Genomic DNA, 24,863 nt, shown 5'->3' on the forward strand with positions numbered 1-24,863 from the left:
AATTCGTCCATATATTTTATATGAAGTATTATACAATATAAACAAATATTTTCAAGGTCAAAATTTAAAGCAGAAGATTTGAAAAGTCAAAATTATACATCCAACATGGGAGGGAGTATATAACAGTAAAAACCAAGGTTTATCAATTCTCAAAAAGTATTATCACGGGAAGGACATGGGGCAAGTGAGAGTGAAAGTGAAAGAACCAAACTAGAATAATGACGGACGTTAAGTAAAACGGCGTTAAAGCTTTTCTGTCATCCAATCCAATTATTATTATTTTATTATTATATTAAATATATATATAAAAATAAAAATATATATAAATATAATAAACAACCATATAAAATCATACCCTACAATTCATCAAAACAAAATCACTCTCACACACACACACACACTCTCAAACAAACCTTTGTTGTTTCAGAGAGAGAGAGAGAGAAAGGAAGTAGAAAGAGAAAGAGAAAGAGAGATCTGGGGAACTGACAATCCTATCTTTCATCACCCCCTCCATTTTTTCTAACCTTTTGCTGTTACATCTTCATCTCACAAACACACACACACACATATATATATATATATAATTCTCCTCTATATATATTTATATGTGTTGGCTAATGAATCTTGGAATTCTTATGTCAAGTTCTCTTCAAACCAACTGAATTTTGCATAATTCTTCCACTTCAGATCGAATTCCATATGTATGTATACAAGTAATTCTTGTTAATATTTATATATATATATATAATTACTGAATTATGGTTGTATAATCTTATAAAATTGTTTGGATAATTTCTTCTTTAACGGGAAATATTAGTCGTTAGTGATTTATTGTCATATGTGTTTTTTGTTAATTAATATCGAATTTTGGTTAATTATGAAGGTGGTGGAATCAAGGAGTTGCAATAGAGAATTACGTGGTGAATGCGCCTCATAAAAATTGAGGCGCAAAAAAGAAAAAAAAAAAAAAAACTCAATCACGAGATTTTGATGGTTAGATCTGACCATATCCGTCACGTTTCATCATCATCATCATCGTAATAAATCTAAATACAATTTACAAAAGGAAACTCAACTTAATTGTTGCCTAATTTGATTATTGGATTGGTTTTGGATCAAATTCTTTACAAAATTACTAATATGGAGCTTTCTCAACCTCGTCCGGCCTTTGGAACAACCACCACTCAAGGTACATTTTTACCACTTTTTTTTATTATTTTTTTACTGTGAGTAATTTTACATATAGCTATAGTTACACGTGCACACGTGAGTCCTTGTGACCGTACGTCAAGAAAAACATAAAGGGTCAGTTGGGTTCAAAGAATTACGAGTTGTTGGGTCAGTTGGGTTCAAAAAAGGACTAATAAATAAATAATCTTTATAAATAAATTATTTGATTGATAAATATTTTGTGATATGATATTTGGTTTTGAATTGGGAAAATTACAGGTAGGAAACCAACGCATGACTTTCTTTCACTTTATTCACCTGCTCACCAAGATCCATCTTCTGTTACTACTACTGCTTCTCCCTCTGGTAATATATATATATATATATATATATTTCCCTTTATTATTTATTTTAATTTACCATTTTTATAAAAATTTTCTAGTAAATATTTAATTGTGTATCTTGTTGTATTATTATTAATGATATGTATTAAAACTTAAAAGAAGGGATTATTACGGCATATGAATTATTAAACACCTTTTTATTTTATTTATTTATTATGTGTAGAAAGTACGAGTAGTAATAATGATGGAACATTAAAAAAAAAAAAAATTTAATTAATTTGCTGTTTTTGGTAAAAGAAACAAAATTCTGAATCTTGTTATGCCAGTTATTTTAATTAATATAATTTGCTTTATCTCGAAAAAAAAAAGACAAAAAAAAAAAAAACAGTAATCAAAGTCAAGGTAAAAAGGACTATCGGAGGATAAAAAGTTAGTGGTTTTTGGTATGTTAGAAAAAAGTCTATGTATTTTGGTGTAAATTTTATTTTATTTTTTTAACTTTGGTGTGAAATTGGTTCGTATTATTTTTTAAATTTTTTAGTACTATACAGTATGTAGTATTTTAAAATAAATTTGATGATCTACATTATAAAAATATTTATTACCACTTGTATTTTATTTTAGAAAAAAGTAAGTGTAATAAATAAAGGAAAAGAGAAAGAGTGAAGAGACAAAACAAGATAAAGAAAGGACGACAAAAACGAGAGTAGAAATGTTATTGTTGGGATCGGTGCTAAATTTATCAACTTCTAGTAATTTAATTCATGTTGCTCATCACGTGATACATCCACACACCTAGCATATATATTTTTGTAATTATTATTTTAATTTAAATCTAATATAAAAACCTTTTCTAACATTTTATAAAAAAATTTATTGACAAGTACCATTTTGGACTGAGGCAAAAACGAGCAAAGTTACTCATGATTCATGAACTATATATAAACTCCACTCAAATAAATTTGGGTGAAGTTTAAGCCTAATTTAAGTTCGTTTAATAATTGAGCTCGAGCCTGTAAAACTAGTCATGAGCCGAGCTTAAGCTTGTAAAAAAGGTCATGAGTCGAGCTCAAGCTATACGTATAAGGCTTGAAATAAGCCGAATTTGACAACTTGAAGAAGTTAAATGAGAGAATTCGGCTTGGTTTGTTAATTACAATCTTGTTACTTTTATCTTTTTGTTTGTACTAAAATGTAGAGTTTGAATATTTTGATAGCTTATTGTAAAGAAGTAACTTTTATGAATATGAATAGGTGGCTATCTTGAAACACATGACTTTTTGCAACCACTTGAACGTGTCGAAAACAATGTCGCTAGAGAAGGAACTAAAATCGAGGAACCAACGATAGGGAAGTCGCTCCCACCAGCTGCACCAACTGCAGTCGAACACATTCTACCAGGCGGGATCGGGACTTATAGTATTAGTCACATTTCTTGTATTAATCAAACACAAAGGTTGCCAAAGCCTGAAGGGGTGTTGAACACGGGTGCACATTCAAGTGGTAGTGATAAAAACGACGAAAATTCAAATTGCAGCTCTTACACTGGAAGTGGTTTCTCACTTTGGGAAGAGTCTGCAGTTAAGGGAAAGACAGGGAAGGAGAATATTGCAGGAAATCGGCATACGATTAGAGGTAAAGCTTTTAATACTTTGTTTCCTTTTGAATCGTTTGTTTGTGTCGAATAGTAGAATTGTTTCTTCTTTTTTTTTTAAACATTTTATATTACATGTATGATACTTTTAGATTTTAGATATAACTCGAATCTTCCTGTTTATAAATGGAGACTAATGCTGCTTATGCAAATGATGTTAACAGAAGGGGGCATGAAGATAGGAGGAGTTCCATGGATGGCATCCATGGAGAGGCCATCACAGTCGTCATCAGCCCATAACCATCCATCCGCAACCATCAGTTCTCGTTCCTCTTCTCGGTCTGTTAATCTTCTTTCTGGTCTGTAGTTTCAGTTTTAGTAATCTACAGTTATGCTTATGTAACAGTCTTGAATTTATTTTTCAGTCCATCAGCCCAGAAGAATCCAAGTTTTGTTGATATGTTAAAGTCTGCAAAAATTACTCAAGACGACGAGGATGATGAAGAAGAAGTGTTTGCTATCAAGAAAGAACCATCCTCGCACTACAAAGGTAAATTCCTTAACTCTTATAATTTCGTTGTTTACACAAAGTTACGATCATATGCTCAGAATGTACATATTCTTCTGCATAATGATAGGTGTTTTGTCTGTTAAAGTAGACACAGCACACCATGATCAAAAGCCCAATACCCCACGTTCAAAGCATTCTGCTACCGAGCAACGTAGAAGAAGCAAAATTAATGACAGGTACGTTATGCTGCCCCTTTTGGGAGTGTAGGGGACTAGGGGTCAAGAATTTCTGATTACTGCTAATAGATACGCTAAAATTGAAACTATAAAATTAGAGGTGGTAACTTCGGTCACAGTCTAACTTTATGCATGCATTACTCGTAGATAAAGATTACTAGTATAGTACTTCCGTTTTAACTCATAGCCCAGTTTACCCAACCCATCCATTTTGCCCACTTTTAATGAACACCCATTCATATATTGGTTAATTTTATACAACATGGTTTTTCTACAGTTTCCTTTTTGTTTCTTCTGTTCATCATGTTGAAATGGGGGAATGGTCATTGTTTCTTTTTACTTGAGTCATCAAGTGCTGATAATTGGATTCTAATTTGATCATTGTGATTTACATACATTATTCATATACATGTGCAGATTTTCAACGTTGAGAGAACTCATTCCTCATGGTGATCAAAAGAGAGATAAAGCATCATTTTTACTAGAGGTATACCAAGAGGGAAATGTTAGTTTTCTTTTTATTTTTCTGCTAAAGTGGAGGTGGCAAAGTACGCAGGCAGACTGTGTTGGGAGGTCAACATGGATAGTTTTGGTGCAGGTTGAAATCGGTCATGAGGGATTGGTCCAATCTGCTTATATATTGCCCAAAATGTTCAATTTAACATTAAAGTTGCCACTTATAATTCAAATTGATTGAAATCTAACCTTTAAGGTTCGAAATTTATAGGTTATTGAATACATTCAGTTTCTACAAGAGAAAGTGCACAAGTATGAGGATTCATGTCGTGGATGGAACAACGAACAACCTAAAGTGGTCCCATGGGTAAGCACAAACTGTCATGTGTATTATAGGTTCTTAATTCAAAACATGTAACAATATTATCTCATAGACTGATAATACTATGACGTATGGTTTGTCAAGCGTGCTTTGATTATTGAATTATAGTTTGGCTGGCAGATATTGTCGTTCATTAATATTTATTTTATTTTCAGTAATAACATTAAGCGATCTTTATCTTAAACAAATATAACTAGGATTAAATGTTACGATAATAGTTGCTTACGTACCCATTTTGATTTGAACAGAACAACAGCCAAAGACTAACAGAAGGATTTGTTGATCAACCGCAAGTCCAAAACCGTGTGTCTGGACCAACATTGATCAATAAGGGTTGTGCTGCATTAAACGTTCCCAAAAAGGGGCAAAACCTATTAGATTCTGACTTGAGTTCCCATGAAAGCACAAAGGATATTGGTCAACACCCTCAGTTGACCAATAAAGGATCACCTTTCCCTTCACCGTTGCAGCCGAACATATATTCTCCTGGTTGTGGAAGCACCAGCATCGCTGCACCACTTCCTTCAACTATGCCATCTGATACAGATAATGCAGCAGCAGCCCAGTTATTGCAGAGTAGGTCATGTACAACCGACTGCACTGTTGCTGGTGACAAGTTGAATGATCAGGAACTAACAATTGAAAGTGGAACAATTAGTATCTCAGCCATCTACTCTCAAGGGTAATGATTTTTTTTATTCTATGTAGCTTTGATTATTGTGTTGGGTTTGATTAGAGATGACACTTTTGACAGTTTACAAAGGGCTGAATTGGGTTGTGTTTTATGTCACTCGGTTCAGATCAAAAAGTTTAGCTAGAAAGAGAACACCTGGTATATGTAGATAAGTTAAAGCCCCAAATTTTTTTATGAAAAGCATACAACCTTCTTAAATCGCTTTATTTATGGATTTACATTGCCCTATTTTGTAGTAGTTGTAGCATTTACATCGTCATTATCTACTCATCAAGTATTTGAAAAAGTTTTAAGTTTATAATAATTGTTTGCGGGTTAACCCAGCCTGGCGTGACCTGTTTTGACCCAAATGTTTTTTCTCAGTTTCAACTTGAACCCATTTTGACCCGTTACAAGGCCTCCCATTACCACCTCTAGTTTTGAGTTGTCTGAAAGATAACATCTGACACAATGTTATGCAAACAGGTTATTAACTACGTTAACCCAAGCACTACAAAGCTCTGGTGTGGACTTATCACAAGCTCAAATCTCAGTACAAATTGAACTGGGAAAAAGAGCGAACGCTAGTGCTCATAACTTTTCAACACCTATGCTTAAGGTACTTTTTTTTTTAACATTTTATAACCAAATATTAACAACTTATTTATTGATAGTTTTATAATAAATCTTAATAATTAATTTGGAACAGAAACCTGAAGTTCCTCCCATTGAGGAAACGTTGGGACGTTCTAGACTTTCCAGTACACGGGAGGAGAACGACAAGTCGCTGAAGAGGTTTAAGACAAGCCAAAACTAAAACTAAAAGATTACTAGGACAACTTTAATTGGATATTTGGTATGAACTCTACTCATTTTTTTTCTTTTCTTGAGGAAGGTCTTCTTTTAGTCTATGGAGGATTGTTCCTGTTTTTGTTGTGTTGAAGATAACGTTGTACATGGGGGAATTGGGCGGGTTGCACAGAATATTCTGACAAAAAAATGTATTGATATTGTTTATTATTCATTGATATCTCTATAGAGAGGCTTCCAGTTCAATTGTTAGATTTTGAGAAGCCAGATTTATACTATTGTAGAAAATTGAGTCTCTAGTTATTTATTCAATTACACCATTTGTTATTCACTTGTATTACACCTGCATAGATACTATTCATCATGTTCTTATGTTCAGGTAAGAGGCCATTGTCAAAACAGGTGTAGATTCATTTTCTAAACTTATGAAATAATGTTCTTTTCGAAGAATGTAAACTGTTGACACGGTAACAAGACGTCCAACAACACTTGATACATTTTCCCTTTGGTCACATATATGTTTTAAGAGTTGTATTATATTTGATCAGTACCTGTGCTATATATAAATCAGCTTTACCGTTCATGTATCACTAAATATGTTTGAAAAAGGGGGCATGAGCATTCCAAGAAAAGATCTCCATGCCCCCTCCTCTGGCAGAATTGGTATCGTTGTTACCGCATTCAAAGAAAGGATGAGAGCGGGAACTAATATGCGTTTTATTTATTTTGGGTATAATGTTACCGGATGAAATATTATTATAACATGAAAGGTTTGTAACAAGTAATATGACTTAATGTCATATTAGTTTACATATACGACAAACCCATATATGTGTAAAACTGTAAACAAACTAATTTAGCAATTAAACACTAATCAACTTAAAATCACTATCAAGATCAATACAATTAACGAATACAATGTTATGGGTATATGACTAAATCGATTCTTCTATCATCAGCAACGTTGGCAATTTCCATTCTTTGATCAAACAGTTAACAACGGTCTCTTTAAATTTTATTCCAAGCAAGTTAAGCAACTTTAGACGGACAGTTGACATAATATTACATGTTCACTGTTCCTCTCTTGCCACACAAAATAAGTTGCGACAGCAATAACAAGTTTTCCTATCACGCTTGTAACTGATGTCTTAAAAGAAATAGAGGAGAGCCATTAAGTAATATCATTCCAATGTGGTAGGAACATGTTGCATACATGCTAATGGTTTAACCAAACTCCATACCTATCAAGAAAAAGGACACTTATAAAATAGATTGTTATCATACTAGTATTTAAGCCTATCTTGAGTCTTTAACTTGCATTGCATTACCAATCAGAGTAAGAAGGCATACACTAAGGGGAAGAGATTTCTCCAAGTTACCCAACTTAACTAGTCGAATTAATTGAATCCCAACCGATTAATGAATTTTACAAAAAAGCACATATCAAATGATTAAGTTATATAGTGCCATACCGTAGTTTTTGCTATTGAAATAAACTAATGACATTATGGAAGTAGCTGGAGAAAGAAACTTAATACATGCAATAATAACTGTAATAATTTTTCCTTTTAACATGGATTAATCATAGAGGTGAATTATTATATCAAGTGTTAATCTTTTGCCTTTAGAGGCAGAAATCAAAGGATTGATTTTTACTCTTCATAAAATGACCGGAGATTAGTTTAGAAGTAGTCTTTTTATCTTAATACATAGACAGATATAATTATCTACATCTCATATATTTTATATCTCATGGAAGATGGAATTTAAAGCAGTTGTTTGTTACTATAAAGTGTAAATTAACGACTTTTTAGAAAAAGACATTTTATATGCTCGATGTCTTGATGATATGGGTTAGTACTTAGTAGTGATGTGAAGTTGAAACTTGAAAGTAAGGATTATATGGTCCAGCCCAACAATGGTCCTATTATATGGAGCGGTCCAACTTGTGATCTTATACAAACTTCGTGTTTCCATAATAAAACACAAAATAAAAATATTTTATCTCTAAAAGCAGATATGGCAACAAAAGGTTTAAATTTCGGTCGTGTTATCAAAATCATAATGAATTCATCTGAAAACTGAAATCATATTTTGGTTGACGAATTTGGTTGGTAATTCAAAATTGTTATATTATTAGGCAAATTGTAATAATTTACTCCCTCCGTCTCATAATAAATGTTCAATTTTGACTTGTTAAGTCTTCTGTTTTAAACTTTGACTGTATTGGGTTTTTAATGTACTTTTTATTGATATAACTTTCGTCAACTATTATATAACACAAAAACAGATATTTATGATCAAAGTTGCAAGCAAAAAACTTGACAAGTCAAAATTGGATATTTAATATGGTACGGAAGGAGTAGTTATTATTAGTATTTCAGAATTAACCTTTTGAATTTTATATTTTTGAATGGTCAATATATATATATATATATATATATACTAGAGTGGTGCCCGCGCGTTGCAGCGGTGACGGTCTATAACGCTTTAGACATTGTAACAGTTTATATCATTCAGTTACTTTCATGAGATGCGTCAATGCAGGATCTAACCATATATATCATTTTAAAATAAGTCGCGTATTATGTGCAAAAAATAATGAAGTGCAAACACTAACCATGAAAAATAACCACTTACAATTGTAGGGGAGGAGACCAAGGAAATTAAAAAATTAAATAGTCAAAGATTAAACTTTAATACGAATATACAAAGGACATAATTGGTTCGTAATTTCGTGAGTTATAAAAAGGTAATTATTGTTTAAACATTTTGTAATATAATTTATGACAATTAAGATTTTTTTCTTATTCGTAACAATACCTTCATCAATAATTTTAGAGTTAATGGGGATTTTATAACAATAGGGGTTTTAGGTAATTGTGGGGTTTTTTATTAAGGGTAATATTGAAATTTCAGGGATAAGATGTGTGGAAATAGTTTAAATGTAAAGGATATATTAGGTAATTCAAAAGTAAAGAGTTAAATGGGGGAGAAGGTAGTTTATTTAAGGAGGCCCTAACAAAGTACTAGATGTTCAAAGTACATGAAATGATTAAAATTTCAAATACAAATGCAACCACGCTATCTAGGAGCTAAAAAACAAGAAACAATAACACCTAGATACTTCCATGGCTTGAATTGCGATGATTGTAAAAAAGTGAAAAAACTCGTGTCAATTATAGTAACCCAAGACATGTGAAAAACCCTTACCAGATTGAGGTCGAACACCGGTTTTCGTTTCGCTGTGTTTTTATGCAATCTTATATAAGCCATGAGGGAACCCAAAACCTAAGGAGCAAGAAGATGATTTTTTAGCCGCTCAAACCACATACGATATCCAATTCCTCTTACACCTATTGGAATACCAAACCACCAGAGATAAGACTAGACACGATGAAGTCGAAAAGCAACTCTTTGCGTTGAACCCTGAAAGAAAAAAACCTCGTCATTATGATGTTTCCAGATTGATCACCACACGCAAAAAACGATAGATTCAAGAATACGTTCCTTATCCGAAAACTACCATATTTTCAATAAGAAGCAAAGTGTCATGTGGTCCGTGAGATGTAATTAGATAGATGTGGAGCCAATTATTTGAAACCACGGTTCAAACTCTAGTAGCAATCTCACAATTACCGAAAATGTGATCACAACATTCAATATTTCGAGCACAAAAAGGGCAAATGACAGAAGGGATATCATTTACCCTTAGAAGCCAAATTACTCTCGGTAAGAATTTTATCCAAAATAACCCTCCAACCATGAATATTGACCTTGCCTGGCACGAATTTACTCCATTTGGTAACCGAGGGGCTGTTGGGAAGAATAATATCATCGATGATTATACGAACACCTCTCATCACAAATTCAGTCATATTAGAAACCGAGAACACCCAGGATTAATATAAATATTATTCAACACCATTCATTTTAATATCTTGGATTGACAGACTTTTCTGAGACAACATAAGAATTCTATTGTTTGTATATTTATCAAGGTTTTAGTTAAAATAAAATAATAAGTTTCCCCATCATACATCATGAAAATCATCGTGTATCAATATATATACATGTACTTTGTGATTCTTTATGCATCAACTTTACCATGATCAAAAGGTCAAAATCTTATACTATTTATTTTATTTTAACATTGTTTTACAATAACTAATCTCTATTTGTAAATTTATATTATATAAATTCAATTATATCAAAGATTATTATAATATAATGAAATTACTACACCTACACATGTTTATCGACAATATACCATAGATATAATTACATGCATAAAAGTTTTACAATATAATTTGAAAATTCAATTGTTTTGATTTATTAATATATTCTTAAGCATGGACAACCCTTTCCCTTACTATAGAACTATAGAAGTAAGTAAATAAGTAACTGCTTAGTGTCATCTCTCACGGGTTTTGAGCCCCAATACCTCAACGGTATATGGGGAGGTTAAGATGTAGGCAGACCTTACATCTACCTAAGTAGAGAGGTTGCTTTCAGTTTCTACCTAAATGGTAGAAAAGGCCCTCCAACCTTTGCATGGGATGAGGATCGAACCCATGACCTCTGGAACAATAATGTTTACCACTAATCCAACCATGCTGCTTAACCGTTTCCCTTCCTATTGGCTTCAAAATCATTTTTTTCTTCTTTTCTTTTTCGGTCATAAAATGTGTTTTAAGATTTTCCAAGACTTGTTAAGTAGTGTCTATTTTTGTAGGTGCCTCCAACAACTCCATTATTTAGTCATGTTAAATTGTTTGGGTAAAAAAGTATGTCATTTCAGAATTAAGAAATGTAAAATATAGGTGGCATCTCACAATCAATGGTGGCAAAACCTACTCCCACACAATCAACTAAAATGGCCATAATTCACATGCCATTATGGTGAGTTTATTTTCTTTACAATCATGCCTTCTATAAGAAAATGTTGTCTTTTAAAAGTCTTTTTTATTCAAAATTTGGTCAAAGTCTACATTATTTTTCTAGCAAGACGAACGAATTAAGTGAGACAATGTAGTCAAATGATGGAGTCACTTGAAGTAAAATGGACGTTGGGATCGGTTCAAGTATTCTACATTCTAACATCCATCATTAGTATTTTTTTTTTTTTTTTCCTTTTGAAATGACTATAATTTTATTAAAATCGTAAATCCCAAAACAAATGCCAAAATTTGTATATGCCCATATAGAAAATAATTTACAAGAAAAAAAACTTGATCCAATTCACTCATATTATAGATGTCCTTTTTATCAGGTGTTTAATCCAAAGGAAACCAAGAGATTGAATCGACTCCATTACCCTTAAGATAGACCACGTGTTCCCTTGAAAGAGCAACTCATTGCGAGCTTTCCAAAACTCCAACATGAGATCAGTATAATTGAATGTAGCACCTCCTTACCCGATGAATTAAGAGGATTTGTCATGTCCCAGATAAAAAAAAAATTGCAAACAACGGAAGGATCTTGCACCATCTCTCAATCCTGAGCCAAATATCCAAAACAATCGGGCACAACATCAAAGGATGGTTCACAGTCTTTGGCCAATCATTACACAATGAACAAAGATTACACGAAATTGGCACAATATGTTTCAATATAAATGATCACAAATTGGAATTCATCTCATTTCCAGCCGTCAATTCAAATTTCAAAATATTGACTTTATTTGAAAGTCATCTACACGAAGCATGCAAATAGTAATCACCATCATTAGCTAGTTGGAAACTACACAAATCACCATTAAAACTTACACCTTTTAATTTTAGTCTTAGTTCATCATTTCATTAATAATATAGATGATTAATTTAATAGCTTCAAAAATATGCATTGAACTTAAATATTGATATGTGAATTTTACGTACTTCTTCTTTTAAACTTATATTATAATTTTTTACTATGTAAACATCGTTCAGATAAGTTCGTAGACCTATTAAAGTAGTCATACTTACTGTTTTTTTTTTTTCCTAACTAAGAGACTGAGTTATCAGATCGCATACAAGGATATCTAATACTACAAATTAGACTATTAAGCCCTTAATCTTTATTCATCATTGACCATTATCTATACGCTATATTAAAAAAGAATAGACCCCTGTTGAAAGTTACACAGGGAGATTTGTCTAAAATACCTTTCTCACAAATTAACCCTCCCCTTTTTATTAGCATCCATTCATACACACGCAATCTTTTTTCATTATCTCCCTCTCTCTATCAATATCTATCTCTATCTTTCTTTCATTTTCACCATGTTAATATCCGCTACAACGTGCGGGTATCATGTTAGTATATGCTTAATTATATATTAAATTTATCCATTTGTGCAAATGAAGCCAACTCAAATAGTAAATGTCTCTTTAATTTTTTTTCACATGTCTTACGTTCGACTCTCTGACGTGACTAATTTGTGGGTGTTTTTTTCACTGAATGACTCATGATTTACATCTCATAGTATACAGTGCAGGATTTTATATGATGAGATGCCTTCTGATGTCAGTTATATAATGTAGCGTAATAGGTAATAGCAATACCCATATTAGTACATTATTTAGATAAAAAAAGGAAAATAATGCATATTTTTTGTAACAAATGTTGGACTAATTGAACAAATAAATGAGAAATAGATAGAAGATTTTAGGCCGCGTTTGGTTCACAGATTCTGATATAATCTGATGAAATTGGAATTGAATTTCATTTTTTAAAGCGCTTGATTGTACAATGATGAAGGAATATCATTCCATTGGAATGTAAACATTCCATCATTTAATGGAATCTCCATTCCATGGGGATGAGGGAAGGAATCTCATTCATTCCGTCACTTAAATCTTCAAAAAATGAAAGACATTCCGTCAAATTCCATCTGATTTCAATTCCTTTAATAGATTTCATTTCTTTCAAAAAAACATTAAGTGAACTAAACGTACTCTTAGGGATGGGGAAAAGACATTTTGTAAGTTTTTTTCTACATCACCAGTGGTGCCACTCGAGAAAACTCACAATATGTGAAAGAAAACCTCTTTGTCAATTTTGATTTATGAAGTTAAACTAACACTAAATAAATACTTTTTACTTTATCTCTACTATCTAATATTAAAAAAAAAAAAAACATCACTGTTAAAATGTCGTATGATTTAAAATGATGGATTTGTTTAAACAAACCCTTCATTTAATACTAAAAGTACCAATTATACGTTACCTTTTTAACAAATTAAGACCTCATTACATCGATTCTCACCAATTATACCTTATCTTTTTAACAAATTAATACCTCATTATGTCGATTCGCACCAATTATACCTTATCTTTTTAACAAATTAATACCTCATTACGTCGATTCGCACCACACACACTAAATCACTATCACCAAATCTTTATGTAAATCACTATCGTCGCAACAGAAACTGTACATACTGCGACATAAACGACCGCTTTATAACAATCACGCTGCAATGCACTGGTTCCGGGCTAGTTCTTACAATTTATACAACAATATTTATATACCTTAATAAAGAAAAAACAGTTTGGTAACCCAAATATTCAAAAGATTCTCTACTTTATCTGAATCCAGATCACACTACAATGAATTTTTTTAAAAAAAATATCAGCCATTTAAAATAGTAAAGAAATAATATATAGATCATCTTGTTCTGGTTCTGTTATAATGTATACTGTATTAGGCTTCTAAGAGTTGATTTCTTGCTCATAATTTGACTTTGATTTTCAATTCAGAAACACCCACAATCTTCAAATACTACTGCAAAATATAGTTGCCCAACCATAAACGCCATATCTTCTTACAATGGTTACATCATGTATTCACATCAAAAACGAATCTATATATCAAATTGATGATGTACATATCGGTAGTATCGTGGACCTAAATACATCCCTGCAATGCCAGGGCACTTCCTATACATGAATTTGCATTATTAGCAATAATATATAACCGAAAGAAATAAAAAAAATGCTACTGATAATAAACCACATTCTAACTCTAATACACCACAACCTGCAGGACCGAAATCTAGACAACGCCGCCTTGTGCACTACTGACTCGAGGGTTGCTATCCATAATCATCCATATATAAACCTACCTAAACCACAATAGCCTAGTTATAGGATGTTCAGAGGTTCAGTCTCTAAAGGCTTCAAGCATTCTTCCGGATTTGCATAGAAGTAATCTTCTTCTTTAGGTCTATCTGGGATAACCACTCGTTTTTTTGGGCTGCCCATGCGTGCAGCATGTGCATCCTTTATAGCACTTGAGAATTCATCCCAACCCAATGCACCATTTGTGTATTGGTCTATAAGTTCAACTATAAGCTTTCTATTCAATAATATCGTTTTCTTGAAACCTAAATATCTGAAAATGATTTAAGATGATTTATTCTTCATGGGTGTGATAGAATTGTTTACAATGGATAAAAGAATTATAAAAGAGTGAAAAATTGTACCTTCGATGACCTTCTACAACTTTTGCCATGTTTCCATCATATGTAGGAATAAAAATGTCACTTTCCAATGAAACGAGATAGTCCAGTGCTGCCATTTGTGAAGAATGGTTTTGAAAAAATTGAAGGTCATCTGCTCCTAGTAAAGTCTCTTTTCTTACCTGTTAGAAAACACATATCTATAGCATAAGAGCAAACGTAGGTTAACATAGTAACTGTTTGTCATTCTGATTTCTGAACACACCACTAATAAAAGTCCTTTATTCATTCAATAGCAAATGCAGAAAGTAATCAGGCTTTTTTGATTTTTACAGAACTAAATCAACTTGATTTAACAAACAAGCCCAAGGTGTAAGTAACAGATCATAACCAGCTTATCGGACACTAAGAATGTAAAGGCAGAATGGTTAAGATAGTTGCTTTTTCTAGCCTTCATTCTGTCCATGGAGAGCACCTTTCAAAGTTTTGTTTTAATTATCAAAACCACACGGAATCATTGACTAGTTTTTGATTCATTCAGTTGTACATCATGTTTGTCATTGAGATTTTAGTATTCTAACTAACCAGCTTTGGAAAAGCCGCTTGTAGACCCGCCAATCTCCTATGACCGCCATATATTTCACCTGCGGCTACGTAAATTTGGATGTCACTATCAATGTCAAGCGCCCTTAAAGTAAGGGCAGTTTCCTCGGGGGTCAAAGGGCACAGACCGTCTTTTCTTTTTAGTTCTGAGTTTATAATCTTCTCTTTCCACCAAGGGTATGCATATCTGCCCAGAAAAGAACGAACTTTACAAAAAAAACATAGAACCACACTTCAATAATCCTGATTCAGCATACATCAAGAAGGCCATACCTCATTCTAGTCAACTCTTCCACCTCATCAAGGTTGCATCCTTGTGTACATCCAGAAAACGCTAACATGTCCATTTCGTATCTTAAATGAAGTACAAGAAATGGCCCCTTTTGTCTCAAAAGGTGTACAACACGCCTACTCAAATATTCTATCTGAGGTGTAAATCTCAGGGCATTAAAATTTACTCGACACCTAAGTTTCTGGAGGTCAAGGGGTTGACCATTATTGGCGAGGCGGGCATCGGTTCTGTTCAGATGCACAACCTTGAACTTTTTAATCAAAGGAAGAATCTGCACATGGTGAAAACCACGACTGTCAGGCCTCTTTGGTTGGCTAACTTGAGTTGATTAAAAAAACCCAGAATGAACAGAGCAATGGAATACACTATGACAAGGAATAGATGATTACATTCCATTATTGAAATTCGTAATCGTTATATAAGAGGAAAGAAGATAATGCATAATTTTATGTGTAGACATAAATACTATTATGAAATGAGATACATTATGTCATTATCTAGCATTCTAGCCATTTTAGGGACGTAAGGATGTAACCAAAGTAAAGTTGTGAAATTTAAAAAATAAAATTAAAATTCTAAAATCTTGGTAAGATATATATCCCTAACAAGATAACATATACAAAACTGTGGTACATTATAAATTTTCATTAGACTCCATAAACGATCCCGTAACACCAAATAATGAAAATCAGAAAATGGAAGGGAGCACAGGATATATACATTAAATTCTTTCTCCGATTTTATCATACCAAACCCTACATGAGTATAAATTTTCCAAAAACAAGTGGCTAAAAATAATTATACCTGGTTATGATAATATGAAATATCAGACCAGCTAACAGGTGGCATAGTATGTACGAATCCTAATTCAACTCTCTTTTGAAGTCTAGGAGGAAGCTGCTTGAGTATTCGAACCTCGTCTCTCAAAGATGTAATGAAATGATTAACATCAAAAATATCTTCAAACTCACTGTCATTCAAATTTTCCGTAACAATCAAGAACAAATCATACACACTTATCAATATACACAAAACCATAAAATGATTCGACATACCTTGGATCAGCCCAAAAAGACGTTTTATCCAACTCAGGAACAATAAGTGTCACATTCAAAAATCTCGCAATTGCAACCATATCACAAATCTACAGGATGAATATATAACTCAAAAAATAAGCAACTTTGTTTGTTTCTATCACTAGTTTATCTAACCCATACAAAGATACACTCACTGCAGAGCGCATTTGATTGAGTCCTCCATTACATGATACCATTAGGTAGCCATTGTTTTGGTAAACCCCTACAATAAACCACACACAAAAATTAAATTAGCAAAATAGCAAAAGACATATATAAAATAAAAATAAAAAATACCATTGACAAGTATTATTATCATATCACAATTGTTGCAATAAACATGTTAGTATTCATGTTACAACTATCCTAAAAAGCCTAGACATAAACCACATACGAAAAGAATTTCAGATGATCACAACTTAGAAGAATTCAATAAATTCTAACACGAGTAATATAATTCATGAAAATCATAACATAAACATGATGTATTCATGTCACATGTACTCATAATACCGAACACATGTTAAAAATCATGTTACAAGTATCATACGACGAAACACAAATCACCATTTAGAGGAATTCAAGAAAAACCCAGAACTTATGTAGCGACCGTTTTACAGAATTACAAATGCTTACTTGATTATATGAACATATACATTTATACATAAAATCTAGATTCACAAACACCAGCACAAGCATAAATACTTTCACACAATGTCAGAGGTCTTTTCTAGAAGCAACATCTCTACGCTAAGGTACATGTATGACTATTTACGTATCTTCTCCTAATACCCCGCCCATGACAATATTAAGTATTCTCGTGTCAAGAAATACCCATAACAAGTAATACAATTCATGTCACCATTATAACAAAAAAAAAAAAAAAAACATATGTCACAAAATGGTAAAAAGGATATAAACTTTTTTTTAAAAACAAAAATGTACTAACTTTTAGGAGGAAGAACCTTGGCAGGAACAGAAGGCAAAAGCTTGACATCTAAAGAATGAGAATCTTTAGTGAATGATGAAGAAGAAGGCCACCCTTTTAAAACTCTTGGTCCCCATGTATCACCTAATGCTGTTAATTGTACTAAACATGTCCATAATAACACCATTGTTGTTCCTCTTATTATCCATATTTTCACTTTTGGATATTTTTTTGCATTTGCTTTTATTTTTTCTATTTTATTGTTCCCATTTCCTATTGTTTTCCATCCCATTTCTTTTATCCTAATTCCTATTCTGTTTTTCATATCTATTCCATTCATCAAGAAAAAAAAAAAATCCTACTTTTTTTTTCTTTATATATAAAATAAGGGGAACAAATGCAAGATCTAAAAATGGTTATTAAAATATTTAAAAAAATGATTAAAAAATTCAAGGATTTATTTAAGATCTAACTAGAATCCAATTGCAAACTTACCAACCAACCAATCAAAATCAAAATTATTATAAGAAAAACCCCAACATTTATTTAAAAGATATTTAATCAAATTCTTGATTAAAACTTAAACCCCCATGAATTACGATACCACATTTATAAAATCATGGATTTTTAAAATCATGGGTTTGATTTGATTTTGTATTTAAAAAGATACCCACATTGAAATAAATTAAGAAATTTTTGAAAAATATTAAAAGAATTTTAATAAAAATGGTTAAAATTTGGGGTGGCAGTTGTTGACGGTGCTGGAAGTTACCGGAGACGGTGGAGGAGATAATGAACGGAGAAGAAGATAAGGATTCACAAGGGAGGGGAGGGGTTTAATTTTTTTTTGATATATATACAGATGTAAATATAGATATAGAAAAGATAGAAAGTAAAATATATGAGGTTTGTGATGTATACATCGATACTTTGAATTACGTTTTAAGATATGTTGTTATTTTATATTTTTTAGTTTGGTTTTAATATTGAATTTAATGTACATAAAGTACATGTTTCTACCAAACATAAGTTACACTATACTTTTCAATGTCACACGTAAGAACTAACGACGTGGAATGGAAATGTATTTTCGAAGGGCTGTGAAGGTTTTGGTTCACTTCGATTAACTATAAATTGCGAATCATTTTTTGGTTTCGGTTCGGTTAACTAAAAATTTTGAACCGATGTTTTTGGTTACCCGCAAATTAGTTATCCGAAAAAATCGGTTAATTTCGTTTTGATTTTCGGTTAGCCATTTATTAAAGTAATGCTAATATAAAGTTCAAGTTTTCAATTATCTATACAACTTATTAAAGAAAATACCCCCATGTTGAAAGTTACATGAGGGAAAATGTCTAAAATGCCCTTTCATGTAATATTTTAATTCACTACCCTTAAAATATATAATATTTTCATTTAACACTCAGATATTTTCAATTACTTACGTTACACTATCAATCCTTCATCTTTTAAAATATCTCCATTAACTCTTTATAGCAATAATCTACACCAATCGACGCCTCATCTGTCACCAACCGTCGCACCTGCCACTACATCGTCGCCGCCACGATCACCGTCGCATTGCGCGGGTAACGTGCTAGTTATAATAGTAAATTTACATTGTAGTTAATTATTTAACTACATTAGTATTTTGTTTTATATATTAAAAATAGATTATATTTAATTTTGAAACAATTTTTTCAATGTTATATTTATGCAATGAAAATTTTCTATCTAAGAGTATCGTTACTTGCAATGTCTTCTATATGATATTACTCTTATTTTTAATAAATATTTTAAGCAAAGTTAACAACTTTTATTAAAAAGATGTTGTGTATATTGAAAATTACTTAGAATGCTCAAAGCTAACACGGAGTAATACATTGTGAAAGAAAGTTTGTTAAATTATTAGAATTTTAGGGAGTAAATATGAAAAATTAACTAAATAATATGTAAATGATGTATTCAAATAATACATAGATGGTGTAAATATACATATATATGATTTAGTCATGTAAACATTTATCAATATTCGGTTCGGTTCGATTAACCGCGGATAATGAATATTAAAAACCGTAACCGAACCGTTGTACGTTGGTTTTTTAGTTTTCGGTTTTTTTGGTTTTTGGTTTTTTCAGTTTTAAATCACCCGGTTCGGACCGGTTTTTCGGTTCATTTTTTACTCCCCTAGTATTATCTATTGACTCCGGATGCTTAATATAATTTTCATTTGTAACTTTCATATTTAAGTGGTATAGTTATGGTTAATATTTTTGTGTCTAAAGTTAGAGGTGAGGAGTTCAATTCTCATCTTATATAAAGGCTTGATATCCATTATTATCATTTAGATAGAATATAAAAACAGACTTTCTACCATTATATATGTAAAGTTGTCTATATATCAACCAAAGAAGATAAGTTTTCTCAGCTCATGGCTTGTGTGCCTCATTTAGTTTCCTTACGCATAAATGTACATCATAGTTGGAAGATTTTGCAGAATTGTGGCATATCCTCACACTGTTCTACCCGAGGCTCTAGAAAAATAGAGCTTAAATCTTTTGCAGGAACCACTTTCGAGATATGCTGAGATTTTGGAATTGATCGACAAGGTAGTATTTTTAACCTTTTTATAATATTATACCTACATTCAGCTATTATATTACTCTTCATTTCGCGATGTAATTGAGTAATTTCCTTAGTAGGTTCACGGTCATTTTTCTTAGATTGAAAGTATTTTGACTTCAATGATATTTTTTGGCCTAGATTTGTTTGTTACGCTAAACAAATTTAAGTCGAAGTTCATTGCCTTTTTATGGAATCAGCCGTTCCAAAAATCTTCTTTTCATAGTCTCTTAATAATATCTAATTGAATGCCAATTAATAACTTGGTTAATATCCCAAGGAAGGGATTCCCTCAAGTCTAATCAAGTTGGTAGGATCTTGACCCAAGGGCCAAGATTTAAAGTTAATGATTGAATCTTAGCCCTTAATTTTCAATCAAGGGTCAAGATCCTCCCAACTTAACTAGTCAAGTTGGGAGAACTTGAGGGAATACTCATCCATATCCCAATCAACTAAAACACCATTCAATGGTTCTATAACAAAAATCAAAAGTAAGGCTATTTATTAGGAAATGGGTCAAAATAGTCATTACAATTTTGTGGATGGCAAGTGACAAAGAGGAGTCGCTTGTGAGTGCATACAGTCACCTAAAACAAAGATCAGACCAAAGTGTGTGACCTTCTTTTATGCAATTTGATAGTCGTTTTGAATATGAGAATATTTATGTTCTTCCTATGCAAAAGGTGAACTAAATAGTTTTATTTTTTTTTGCCACATGTTATTGTTGATTTGTTTCCACTTTCCATCTAGAATTAATAGTTGACGGCTGTTGTTGGTTCCTGGACATGCTTTTTAGCTGCCATTTGAGCTGCCATAGATTGTTCATCATATTATTTATTTTTCTTATATTCTGTTATATTAAAGTATATGTTATCAAGTTTATCATCCATTATGTTATCAAATTTATCATCCATTCACAAGTTTAAATGCTATTGTGGAAACTGGAAAGAAAGCATTATAGATGACTATTTATCAAGTTAAACTAACTGACAGGCGGTTAATTTTGAGTTTGTGATATGCTAATGCAGGGTTGGCTTAACCTTTTTGGGGGCTCCAAGCAAGATTAATATGAGGGGTCTTTTCTCTACCGTCTCTAAGAAAAACCGTTTTATATGTTTAAACTCTAAACTAGCCTTTTAATTCTCAAACAAAGTTAGCCTAGATCACATCAAGTAATGTAAAAGTCGCATCTTTTTGCTCCATATGACAAAAAATAATTAGGCTTCCATGTCGAACACAAGAAAAAAACCTTAGATTTGAAATATTAAAATACAACACTATATATGAAACCCTTTCATTCAACACTAAATCATAAAACTTATGTTGTGTAGTATAGAAATAAACTTGTTTAAAATTATATCACTAAATCATATTTTCTTTAAAATTATATTGAATTTAACAAGTAAAAATGTATAATAAAAAATAAATGCAAGAAAATAATTAGCAAAAATTATGTTGTGTAGTATAGAAATAAACTCAAAACATTCTATTAGCTTAAAAAAACACTAATTTTTGTATTAAAATTAAGAGAAAAAGTTGCAAAAAATTCGATCTACCTAAATAAACTAAAATGCAAAAGTTTCATTTAACCAGAGACGTTTAGACCAGAAGGGAGTCCAATACAAAATTCTCATTTGGTAAGCTTTGCCCATAAGCCCAATGAATATTTAAGTTAATATTTTTATCTATATAATCTTTTTTGTGTTTGACATGATATTTGTTTTTGTGGAAAAGTTTACTAGTAGAATTTGTTGCTAGGATCGATTTCATTGATAAGTTAAAACAAAAATTGTTTACTAAGTATATCATTAGAAGTAAGTTTATATATGTTGAATATAGATGTTGATAATAAAATTGTTAGGTTTTTAATTTATTAAACAATCTCACAATAACAATATAGTGATTAATTAAGGTTATACGTACATCGTGCGGTCTAAGCACTGGTTGTTTTATAAAAAAAAAACATCAAATTCGATTACGTTTACCTTTTTTAGTAGAGGCATGCTCAGAATTCAAACTTTCAAAGCCAAAACAATAAATATAATATGAGTTTAAATTTTATCCCTATTACCACAAAATGACATAATAATTGTGAATCCCATTCTTCAAACCAAAAACCCGCAAAATGCTAATACACACCCGCGTATTCCACTTTTTTTTTTGTCATACCCATAGACCCAATACATGTAGTCATTCCATAACAAACCAAAATCCCTTAAAATTTTGCACATAAAAATATGTGAATGAAGGAAGGTTCAAAAGAAGCAATTATCAGTTAGAAGATGATAAAAAAAAAATTGAAACATAAGCATGTCTCATCAAGAGCAAGCGAAATAGCAATCCATTAACCATGAAACATCTGTGAATGAAGCAAGGTCCAAAAGATGCAAACAATCAATTCTTTAATCGATTTCAAAAAACCTGATAAATCACAAATTTGTGTAATTATTAAAAACAATTAATCACAAAATAAAAAACCACAAGAAATAAGTAATATCAGAGCAAATAAAAAGGAATATTAAACCCATAGAAGTCATCATTGGTACCTGGTAAAGCGTAAGTGCTCGAAGTATAGGTGAACTCAGCTTTGATGGTAGATAATGATGTGTTAAATAATCTGACATAATAAAACGCTCGATTTGATATTTCATTTTCCTTTCTCGCATCAACTCGATATTCTTTTTCAATTTGAGAAATCTCCTTTACCCATTCTAATGATAGGAAACCATTACACAAACTGATATCATTACTAGTGAAGCTCACGCCTTTTTCCAAGGGTTTACCATTAGGACCTTTATTGTTTGGATGAAAATCAATCCATTTAAGGTCTGTAATGGCCATCATTCCATTGTCAAAAGCCTTCTCCTTTGATCCATGTTTGTAAATGAAAATGATTTGAACGCTATGGGAATTCCTGTCCATTAAAGCAAACACGAGCAACTTGGAACTAATTCGTAAATGCTTCAAGAATAGCCTACAACTGACATTTGGATAGACCTTTCCAATCACCAAAATACATTTGAATTGACTACAAAAGGTGCTTTTCATAATCATGTTAAAGATGGTTTCTTTTGCCGCCAACAAGATAAAACTGAGATTAATAAGTATATCAAATTTGACAACCTGGTTTTCGTCGGGAATAAGAAAACGCTTGTCTAAACTACCAGCATAAATCCTCTTTCTGCCAACCATAAACGAAAATTTACCAAAAACAAGACCTTTTGAGGGAGCAATGATCCTCAAAGAGGCCCGTGTACAAGAGAAGGTCACTCATAGGTCATTTAAAAGCTGACATAGCAATCCCGAGTTGGTGATGTGATCTTCACTCATGTGGTAAGCTGCAGCTCGTCCCAGTATGAAGTCTTGTCGGTGGGAATATCCATAAATGAGATCAAACAAATAAGCATATACGCATGAACGCCTAGTAGAAGAGAAATCAATTTTAAAATCCTTAGCGACAACAAACTTTTGTGTGTGGCAACCCAATCTAGAATCATAAAACGGTTGAAACTTTGGGATATCAAAGGCGAACCCTCCACCTTTTTCTAGAGTGTTGACGGCTTTGTTGAAATTTGGCCAACAGAGTTGTCAACACTCTAAAGAAAGGTGGAGGGCTCACCTTTGAAATCCCAAAGTTCTAATTGTTTTATGATTCTAGATTGGGTTACCACACACTAAAGTTTGCTCGCTCTAAGGATTTTAAAATTGATTTCCCCTCTACTAGGCGTTCATGCATAAATGCTTATTCGCTTGATATCATTTATGGATATTCCCACAGGCGAGACTTCTTACTGGGACGAGCTGCTTACTTTATGAATGAAGATCTCATCACCAACTCGGGATTGCTATATCAGCTCTTAGTTGACCTATGCCTGACCTTCTTTTGTACATAGGCCTCTTTGAGGATCATTTCTCCCTTAAAAGGTCATGTTTTTAGTAATTTTTCGTTTATGGTTGACATAAATAAGATTTATGCTAGTAGTTTAGACAAGCGTATTCTTATTCCCGACAAAAAACAGGTTGTCAAATTTGATTTTCGTATTAATCTCAGTTTCAACTTGGCGGTGGAGAAAGAAACCATCTTTAGGAAGATTACGGAGATCACCTTTTGTAGTCAATTCAAATGTATTTTGGTGATTGGAAAGGGTTATCCAAATGTTAGTTGCAGGCTATTTTTGAAGCATTTACGTATCAGTTCCAAGCTGCTCGTTTTTGCTTTATTGAACGAGAATCTGCATGGCGTTCAAATCATGTCCATTTACAAACATAGATCAAAGTAGAAGGCTTTCGACAACGAAAGGATGGCCATTACAAACCTTAAATGGATTGGTCTTTATCCAGACGATGAACGTCCCAATGGTAAACCCTTGGAAAAGGGCGTGACTTTCACTATTAATGACATGAGTTTATGTAATGGTTTTCTATCATTAGAATGGGTAAAGGAAGATTCACAATTGAAAAAACATATATAGTTCATGCGAATTAGGAAAATGAAATATCAAATCGGCATATTATTATGTCAGATCATTTAACATATCATTATTTACCATCAAAGATGAGTTCACTAATGCTTTGAGCACTTACGGTGTACTAAGTACCAGTGTTGACTTTCATGGGTTTAATTTTTCTTTTTTATTTGCTCTGATGTTACTTGATTTTTTATTTTGTGATTTAAAGTTTCTAATAATTGCACAAATGTGTTTGATTTATCAGACTTCTCAA

The 24,863-nt window shown here is 32.0% G+C and overlaps 2 protein-coding genes across 4 annotated transcripts; one reads left to right on the forward strand and one right to left on the reverse strand.

Annotated features, from left to right (window-relative positions):
* The first annotated feature begins 367 nt into the window (after positions 1 to 367).
* LOC122607766 (transcription factor BIM1-like) lies at positions 368 to 6,503 on the forward strand. 2 transcript variants are annotated; one of them, XM_043780802.1, is made up of 12 exons: positions 368 to 701; positions 884 to 1,189; positions 1,450 to 1,536; positions 2,769 to 3,149; positions 3,333 to 3,447; positions 3,534 to 3,658; positions 3,747 to 3,855; positions 4,273 to 4,342; positions 4,583 to 4,678; positions 4,942 to 5,375; positions 5,853 to 5,985; positions 6,076 to 6,503. In XM_043780802.1, exons 2-12 carry the CDS (start codon positions 1,141 to 1,143, stop codon positions 6,181 to 6,183), a joined length of 1,707 nt encoding a protein of 568 aa, XP_043636737.1. In that variant the 5' UTR covers positions 368 to 701; positions 884 to 1,140; the 3' UTR covers positions 6,184 to 6,503. The 2 variants fall into 2 exon arrangements, with proteins under 2 accessions (XP_043636737.1, XP_043636738.1); XM_043780803.1 differs by having other exon boundaries at positions 3,768 to 3,855.
* Positions 6,504 to 13,957: 7,454 nt separating this feature from the next.
* Positions 13,958 to 18,141, reverse strand: LOC122607896 (rhamnogalacturonan I rhamnosyltransferase 1-like). Of its 2 annotated transcripts, XM_043780969.1 has the most exons (9): positions 17,541 to 18,141; positions 16,747 to 16,814; positions 16,571 to 16,659; positions 16,320 to 16,485; positions 15,497 to 15,786; positions 15,352 to 15,410; positions 15,206 to 15,264; positions 14,645 to 14,802; positions 13,958 to 14,553 (listed from the first exon to the last, which is right to left on the reverse strand). In XM_043780969.1, exons 1-9 carry the CDS (start codon positions 17,857 to 17,859, stop codon positions 14,304 to 14,306), a joined length of 1,458 nt encoding a protein of 485 aa, XP_043636904.1. In that variant the 5' UTR covers positions 17,860 to 18,141; the 3' UTR covers positions 13,958 to 14,303. The 2 variants fall into 2 exon arrangements, with proteins under 2 accessions (XP_043636904.1, XP_043636903.1); XM_043780968.1 differs by having other exon boundaries at positions 15,206 to 15,410; positions 17,541 to 18,140.
* Positions 18,142 to 24,863: the final 6,722 nt, after the last annotated feature.

Source organism: Erigeron canadensis, chromosome 7 (assembly GCF_010389155.1).
Source record: "Erigeron canadensis isolate Cc75 chromosome 7, C_canadensis_v1, whole genome shotgun sequence".
Taxonomy (NCBI): Eukaryota; Viridiplantae; Streptophyta; class Magnoliopsida; order Asterales; family Asteraceae; genus Erigeron; species Erigeron canadensis.

What these genes read in the sequence shown, in the direction of transcription:
- LOC122607896 (XM_043780968.1), bottom strand. Translation starts at nt 17,859, where the DNA reads ATGAATGGAATAGATATGAAAAACAGAATAGGAATTAGGATAAAAGAA. An exon ending in TCTTTTTGGGCTGATCCAAG is followed by an intron (nt 16,486 to 16,570) that starts GTATGTCGAATC and finishes TTTGAATGACAG; the next exon opens with TGAGTTTGAAGATATTTTTG. An exon ending in GAAGAGTTGACTAGAATGAG is followed by an intron (nt 15,411 to 15,496) that starts GTATGGCCTTCT and finishes TTTTCTGGGCAG; the next exon opens with ATATGCATACCCTTGGTGGA.
- LOC122607766 (XM_043780802.1), top strand. Translation starts at nt 1,141, where the DNA reads ATGGAGCTTTCTCAACCTCGTCCGGCCTTTGGAACAACCACCACTCAA. An exon ending in TGGAACAACCACCACTCAAG is followed by an intron (nt 1,190 to 1,449) that starts GTACATTTTTAC and finishes GGAAAATTACAG; the next exon opens with GTAGGAAACCAACGCATGAC. An exon ending in AGAAGCAAAATTAATGACAG is followed by an intron (nt 3,856 to 4,272) that starts GTACGTTATGCT and finishes ATACATGTGCAG; the next exon opens with ATTTTCAACGTTGAGAGAAC.